This window comes from Apteryx rowi, unplaced genomic scaffold (genome assembly GCF_003343035.1).
Source record: "Apteryx rowi isolate R43461 unplaced genomic scaffold, aptRow1 scaffold_502, whole genome shotgun sequence".
Taxonomy (NCBI): Eukaryota; Metazoa; Chordata; class Aves; order Apterygiformes; family Apterygidae; genus Apteryx; species Apteryx rowi.
Window position 1 is genome coordinate 647,003 of NW_020450764.1, and position 8,579 is coordinate 655,581.

General features: G+C 36.1%; 1 protein-coding gene across 3 annotated transcripts in view; it reads left to right on the forward strand.

Annotated features, from left to right (window-relative positions):
- The window catches only part of ADGRA3 (adhesion G protein-coupled receptor A3), a 49,241-nt gene extending 42,493 nt beyond the window's left edge, over window positions 1-6,748 (forward strand). For 2 of the 3 annotated variants that reach the window (XM_026079890.1, XM_026079892.1), the window contains 3 exons: window positions 981-1,126; window positions 4,846-4,941; window positions 5,167-6,748. In XM_026079890.1, coding sequence (XP_025935675.1) covers window positions 981-1,126; window positions 4,846-4,941; window positions 5,167-6,409 — 1,485 coding nt within the window. In that variant the 3' untranslated portion in view covers window positions 6,410-6,748. The remainder of the gene's footprint in view (window positions 1-980; window positions 1,127-4,845; window positions 4,942-5,166) is intronic. The other variant, XM_026079891.1, reaches the window with a different exon arrangement.
- Window positions 6,749-8,579: the final 1,831 nt, after the last annotated feature.

Genomic DNA, 8,579 nt, shown 5'->3' on the forward strand with positions numbered 1-8,579 from the left:
ATATATATATATATAAGGAGATGGGGAAATAATTTGACAAAACTGTAATATTTTTCTTGATTAAACAGAGGCAATAATCCGCCAAGAGAAATTCTGTGACTTGGATGGATATATCTTTTGGTGGTTGTTGCTTTTAAGAGTTGTGCTTTACTGGTGATTGAAATTTGCAGAGAAATATCTCCAGTCATCTAACAAAGTGAGGTGTCCCGTCTTCCATGCATGCATGTGCAGTCATTTAAGAGATCTATGAAACGTACTTTCTTGCTGTCTGCACCTCAGTGCTTGCTTTTAATTAAGGAAATACAGGAAACAATTTTTTTTTTTCTTCAACAAAACCCAAGGAATTTCTGTTTATAAAATAGCGCAGATCAAAATGCAAAAGGATCTGTCAGACTACCATTTGCTTAAGAGACAGACTTTGAATTAGTGTTTGGGCTGATTAAGTACCCAAGTATGGTGGTTTTTTGGTATTACATTGAAATCACTGATGAGCTTGTTAGCTGTCTATGTTTTGGCTCGTAGTGTGTAGTTTGGTCAGGATATTGTTAATTTGCAATTCCCTCACTTTTGGATTTAAATATTGATCTATAACATAAGACATTTTAAAGCTAAAATCTGTTTTTCATAAAATAAAGTTTCCTAAATTGCATGTTTGATCTGTAATCTTAAGAATGTTGAATTGCACAACATGAGTCTCCTGGGTTACTACGTTTTTCTTCTGCCAGTAGCAACTATAGCATGTTTCTTCAACTAACATGAAGATGTGTTCATGTAACACACTTTACTTTTTTAAAAACTATGGTGGCTTATTATTTAGAACAGTCATACTGAAATGAGAGGGATTATTTTCTTTTCTGAAACTGCGAGCCTTCACAAATTCAGTATTTTTATGCAAGTCATTTGTTCTGTGATTATTTTTGTAACTTGGTAAAATGGACATGTTTGGGGTTTTCATTGTTGGGTTTTGGGTTTTTTTTAAGGTTGGGATAATTCTCCATTATTCCACTCTTGCCACAGTACTGTGGCTGGGTGTGACCTCTCGTAATATTTACAAGCAAGTAACTAAAAAAGCAAAAAGATGTCAAGATCCTGATGAGCCACCTCCTCCGCCCAGACCAATGCTCAGGTGAGTCCCTTTCTGTAACTCTTTATTTCCCAGGTTGCTATGCCCGTATTCTGACCGGAAAGTATAACAGTACTCTTCTGTAGCAATTGCTTTTTATGCCTGGATTTCTTTCAGGTTCATAAAGTCCATTTTGGATTTTTCTTTTTCTTTTCTTTTTTTTTTATCCTTAACATTATGTTAATGAGGATGAGCTGAAGGATGGTTGGTCTTAGCATATTACTGTTATAATGCTGTATTCCTGGTTGGTAATTAAGACATGGGTAGTGTTTCAGTGTTACCACTGGGGCTTTGATTAGGATTATAGATAGCAGTACTTCTCATTAAATTATCATGGGGAAACAATGTGGAGAACTGTTTTAACACAGAAATAACAAGCACTATAATAAAGTTTAAGAGATTTTCAAAAGGCTCTTTACAATTAACTGGAAAAATACCAGGTGTTATCAAAGAGAAAATAGTGTTCTCTGTAAAGCATTTCTCTTAGAATTTTTGTTTCTAAAATCACTGAAGTGAGAGGAACTAATTATCTGTGAATCCCCCCTCTGTGTGAAATAGTTTAAATAGTAAACCTTAACAGATTTTGTTCATATATCCTACTTCAGGTAGTAATTAAAACCTGCTAAGCTGGAATTCTCCACAAGGTGGCAGAAGTTGATTAACTTTGATTAGTGATACAGGCAAACATTTTAAAAACTTGTTTCTGAAGTACAGAGATGGAAAATCAGAAATGCTTTTCTTAATATTGTAAGTAAAATTTTGTAACAGTATGAACAAGAGTACAGGAACATTTAATGAGTTAGAAGGTTAATACTTAACCAGTTAAGTGCCCCCTTTGCTTCTTTTTAATTTATTTTTTTTTTCCCTTTTAAGAGAACGTAAATGTGCTCAGCGTAGGATATCATATCCATCCCCAACTGTGTGCTTTTCAGCAGTGTTCTGAGTAGCCTTTTCAATATCTGTTTTTTGATTTCTCCCTCACCCCCCTTCCTTTACTATCTATAGTAGAGTTCTTGCTTTGGAAAAATTTTACAATAAAATTACCAGCCTCTCAGGCTTAGCTCTAAGTGACCATAAACATGCACATACCATTTCAGATCTGAGCATCTCATCTGTGAAAATGGCAGTAGCTCCATGAAGAAGTAAAAGGATAGAGAAAGTATACTTTGTATTTCCTAAAAATACACTCTGTGTCCAAATTCTTGCAGATCAGGGACTTCCTCAGTCAGATGTGTGATGTTTTTGCACATAACAGCCATGGAATGATTTTTTTTTTCCATTTAATGGCCTTTTAAACATATACTTTAAAAAAAATAAAACAAGAAAATCTATCTACTATGGCCATGGTCAAGGAGTTCTAAGCAAAAGTTTCTTGTTTTGGAGCTTGTCACCTACTATTTTGAGGTTCCTGATTTCTTGAATAGAGAGAGATAAAACAACCGATTCACTATTTGCCTCCATGCTGTCTATATATTCTTCCCCCCCCCCCCCAATATGCCTTTTCAGACTTAAAAAGGAAAGGGTTCTTTGGAAAGGACAAAAATAAAATGATGGATGTAGATACATATTTTTCCCCTCACTTGCTAGTCATGCTTCCTTTCCCTTCAGCACAGATGAGCTTTATTCTTTATTTTGGAAAATTCACTATGTGTAAGATAATTTTGTCGATCGTGGTCTCCATTCTGTGTGTTTAGGTGACTTTGTTACAAATCATGAACAAGACGGAAAGTGACAGACTTTGAAAATTGATTTGGTTTTCCACAGAAAGCCACTGTAGGGAGTAGAGGGGAGATTTGATGTGGCTCACACTAGCCAGTGTTGAGAAAATACTGCAATACTTGCACTGGGTGGAATTTCTTGACTGTGAAGAACTTTATGGCAAGTACATTGCATTGACATGCCAGGCAAGAGGGTGCGAAAATAACTGAGGTCCCCAAGTGTCAATCACAAGAATGGAATGGAACTTCTTAGTCATGCAGAAATACTGTGGTGTTCAGCAGACTTCAAACAAGACAGAGGAAGCAATTTCAAAATTTTGTACATAAAAGTAAAGAACTGCTTTTAAAAGAACTTTACTGAAGATCTCAGTCATGGAATACTTCATGTAAAGCAAAATATTGTAATACAGATACTGGGTGAACATACTACTTAAAACCACAAAATTTCACTATTAAAATTCTCTTTTTTTTCTGTCACCATCTTAATATCTCTTGTTTGTACCTATGTCATTTGAATATTTCTCTCTCTCTCTCTCTCTTTTGATCTAGCTCATGTAAAAGTGTTAGCTTTCGCAGCATTCTGCCTCCAAATCCTAATATTACTGCATCTTCTAGCATACTTTGCTTTCTTTTTTTTTTTAATAGATATTATTCTGTTCATACAGCTCTTAGCCCTCATAGTTTTGGTTTGTAATTCAGTCCTGTTAACTCTTTACTCGCTCGACAGGGCTCTTAGGAATTGCTGAAGATCTACACTTCACAACACACATGCTTTTTTCTGTGTTGGTGCTTGATACCTTGGCATGATTAAAGGCCAGTTGTAAACATGTTCCTTCAGTAACGGAAACTGAACTATGGCTGCAAATTGTTTTGCTTTTCTCCCCCATCCTCCCCTCCCCCCATACTCATTCGCTGTATATAGAGCCAGCTTCAACTAGCTGTTCAAGTTTGAAAAGCGTTGCATCTCTGAGGCGGTGATTTAGCAACCTGCAGTGAAAGATATGTAGAGTTAGAGCTCTGTGTAAAGGATCTGTTCCATCTGGCCCATCACCTGATAGCTGCATGATGAGGTGGAATAAACCAGTAACAGAATTTGATCCTTGTAGGATTCAGCAGCTAGGTAAGATTTAGTGTACCTATGCTTCCAAGAAAGATTTAAACTATTTTAGACTGCTGTTTTGTCTCTCGAGTGAGAGACAGCAGTAACTTATGGTGAGTTATCTGAAACGAGGTGGAAAGGTCCAGGACTGTAGGAATAGATGTCTCCTGTATACATTGTTGACAAAATAAACTCATCCATATGTCACAGCAGTAGTTTCAGCTGAGTGTGCTGATCTGAATTTAGACTGATTTAACATAAGATGGAGGACAGAGTGCCGTTGATTTAAATGATCATCAGTAATTATTGATCTGCCACTAACAAATTCAACATGAGTTCGCAGAAGTTAGAATGAAAGGTTAGATCCTCTACCAATATATGCCCTGCCCTCATCCCTGTGAAGGCATAAAGTCATCGTTAATGCTACCACAGGGAAGCAGAATATATATGCGCTACAAGGTTAATGTCCTTGGAAAATAACTAGAGTTCTTATGTGTGGTCTTCTGTAAATAGCATCAATACTGTAAGACAAGTTCATCTTTGGAAGCGAGAAAGATCCCCTTTATTTTTCTTCTAAGTTTCCATAGTCTCTTCTAGTAGTTTATAACTTTTGACTTCTGGCTTTTGCTTCCATGTTCTAACTGTATATAACTTGTCTATTTTGTGCCTTGGAGGGAGGTGAGCAGCTGTGAGAGGAGGATGGGTTACATTCGGGGGGAAAAAAAACTATAGCGGGGAAGACTTGGAAAAATTGGTTTCACTGGAGCCCAAACCTGATTCACCCTATTTTTTCTTAAAGAACTTCCATATCTCTAGAATCCTGGAAACCTCTCCTTTCCCTCACGGTGACTGAATAAAACCTCTTTCCACTAAGCAGCCACTAATATCCTGGCCTTGCTTTTTAGGTTCTACCTGATTGGTGGAGGAATCCCTATCATAGTTTGTGGAATAACAGCAGCAGCAAACATCCGAAATTATGGCAGCAGACCTAATGCACCATAGTAAGTACTGTATAACTGAGAGCTCTGTAATAAGATTTTATAGTTTTGGTTTTTATAGTTTTTATCAGTTGCAACTGTGGGGGGAAAAAAAAAGTTGAATTGTGATTCTTCCAGATAACGTTATTCAGCCAAGATCATTTCAAAGTCAACTGATAAAGCGTAAGTGACTTGTAAGAAGGCATGCATTTTGATTTTTTTTTTTTTTTCTTCTCCTACCCCCTCCAGTTGCTGGATGACTTGGGAGCCTAGCTTAGGAGCATTTTATGGACCAGCTAGCTTTATAATTTTCATAAACTGCATGTATTTTCTTAGCATATTCATACAACTGAAACGACACCCTGAGCGCAAATATGAACTTAAGGAACTAGTTGAGGAGCAGCAGCGTCTGGCCACCAATGAACACGGGGAACTGACTCACCAAGATTCATTGTCAGTGTCACTAGTTTCCACATCTGCTTTGGAGAATGAGCACAGTTTTCAAGCCCAGCTTCTGGGAGTGGGCCTAACCTTGCTTTTATATGTTGCTCTGTGGATCTTCGGAGCCCTGTCGGTTTCCCTGTATTATCCCATGGACCTGATTTTTAGCTGTTTTTTTGGGGCGACATGTTTAAGCCTTAGTGCCTTTCTTATGGTGCATCATTGCGTTAATAGGGAAGATGTCAGACATGCTTGGATAACAACTTGCTGCCCTGGGAGGAGTACGTATTCAGTGCAAGTAAATGTTCAGCCCTCCASTTCCAGTGGAACCAGTGGAGAGGCCCCTAAGTGTACCAACAGTAGTGCCGAATCTTCTTGCACAAATAAAAGTGCATCAAGCCTAAAAAATTCTYCTCAAGGTTGTAAGCTAACTAATATACAAGCTGCAGCAGCTCAGTGCCACCCCACTTCTCTACCATTGAACACAGGTCCTCAACTTGATAACAGTCTCACTGAGCATTCAGTGGATAATGATATCAAGATGCACGTAGCGCCATTAGAGGTGCAGTTTCGGACAAATGGACACCCAAGTCGGCATCATAAAAACAGAAGCAAAGGACATCGTGCTAGCAGGCTTGCAGTATTGAGGGAATATGCATATGATGTTCCCACAAGTGTGGAAGGAAGTGTGCAAAATGGCTTACCTAAAAGTCGACAAAGCAACAGCGAAGGGCATTCAAGGAGCCGAAGAGCCTATTTAGCATATAGAGAACGTCAGTATAACCAGTCCCAACAAGATAGCAGTGATGCTTGCAGTACACTTCCAAAAAGCGGCAGAAATACTGAAAAAACACTAGCTACCAACAACAAAAAAGATATTCTGAGGAAACCAATAGTGGTTGAACTTGAAAACCAGCAAAAATCTTATGGCTTAAATTTAGCCATTCAGAATGGACCACTTAAAAGCAGTGGACAGAATGGACCCTTGCTCACTGCAGACAGTACTGGTAATATTAGAACTGGGTTATGGAAACATGAAACTACTGTGTAGCATTATAATTATGGGACAAATCCATATGAACTGTAATTACACATTCCTTAAAGCTATTAACACTTTTAAAGACTGTTTACAAACTCTAGGTACTTAATGCAGGGAGGGAACAAAGATATCTACCTTTTAAAAGATTGTATACATTATATCTTTGCTGTTCTTACAGAGATGAACTTTTGGTATTTTGTGAAATTTTTTTTGAAGCATCAGACCTTTTGAGTGATGCAGAACATAACTTTGTACATTTTTATTTTTTACCTGTAACCCTGCAGATGCGTCCACAACACATTTCAAATTTGTATTTAAATGTATAATAAATAGTACTTTTCCCCAGCAGCCCAATGTTGTACTGTTTGTTGTTTTTTTTAATTAAAGATCATTGAACTTAATGACATCTTGATTTTACTACTTCAGTGCCTGAAAATTGTGATATTTTTAGTTGCTAAAGAATATATTTGGTGTCTGAAATGGACAATGTGAATAGCTCAATTGTATTAGTCCTAGAATTTGATTGAAATGAGGCTATCTTTTAAACAGATTTTTAGATTACAGGCAACTCAGTTACTCCAAAAATACCTGTTTTGTAGCTGCTACATAAGTTATATTTTCAGCACCTGTGGTTTATTTTAATGCATACTTACACAGAGTTTAGCTTCCTTGACCTGGTGATGTTTTTGGAAAGCACTCTATTTTATTTTGCCTTCCTAATTACTTGGCTGGGGTTTGGGTTTTTTTCTTTGCTTTAATCATTTGTACTGAAAAGTTTATGAATGTTCACAGTCAATAGGAGCTAGTCTGCAAAGATAGTCAGTATACATCTGGAAGAATACCACAGCTGTCTTGATAGAGGGCAATGAGTTAAACACTTGTAAAGTTCATGATCAGTATGCAAAAATGAGGGTCTCTAAGTTCAGCGTCACTGTAGGAGCTGACTTTGGAGAGAGGTTGTTGATTTGCAAGTCCACTTTTACTCATTTATATGCAGTCATTTCAAGAGTAAATCTCTTCCAAAATTATACAGCATCTATGTTCAAAAAAGGTTTTCTTTTCAGTAGAAGGGTCATATTAATAAGGCTATCAATTAAAAAAAACTCTTCAATCACTGCAATAGAGAAATAGCTAAAATGCACAATCTTTTACAATGATGTAAACTTCAAAATTTACAGAATCACATTGTATTTAAAGTTTAGTTTACAATGTAATTAAATTTACATTTATTGCACTATTACATATTTAGATTTTTTTACATTTTTTACATTTACATTTTTACATTTACAAATTTACATTTATTACACTATTACATATTTACTTTTTTGCATTTTTACATTTACATTTTTACAATTTTTACATTTACATATTTACATTACACTTTAATTACAATGCAATCAAATTTACATTTAATTACATTAATTACAATATAATTACAAAAATTAGTCAATGTAAAAATATTCAATGTAAAATACAATTATAGAAATAAATTTTTTCAATTATAAGTATAGTTTTTCTATATTTGAATTGTTGGCATATCAGTATAAATAATCATATTTTGAGTACACTGTGAATCTTGCTGCTGTGACAAGCTTGAGGCTGTAGTTGTAGAATAATGCTTGGGACTTTATCTGTTTTTATTAACAGATGCTCACCTTTTAAGTTTAAGCAAAAATTGTATTGGACTGTATACACTGGTGGCTTGGTTATCTAATTTATCACTGTCGGGAATGTAACAGTTAAGAATACTTGYCTCAATACAGTCCTGGTCTAACGCTCCCAGCTGAGTTGCATTTCAGCAGTTTATAGGAGGAGCACTCATGGGGGTGTTTGTAATTATTGCTTGTCAGGTTTACAGCATCCTCTGCCAGGGGGTTTGGTAGTCTGGACTAACCTCCATGTGCATTGTAAACTTCTGTTCTCAAGTAGGAACGTATTATTAAAATTTGGGTCTATTTGTGCATCTCGTGAGTGTGTTACTAGGATTTGGGCGCTATTCTTGTTTCTTGGGGGTGGTTACAATTTTGTTTATTACTCTTTTGCTTGTAACCACCTTATAGCTACTGTATGGCCAGACCCTAAAAGTTATTTATAAATATTACCAAAAGAGATTAAACCAAATGTCTAAAATATATGTAAAATATTTAAATTTTAAGCTACTTGTAGGTTCTTGGACAACTTG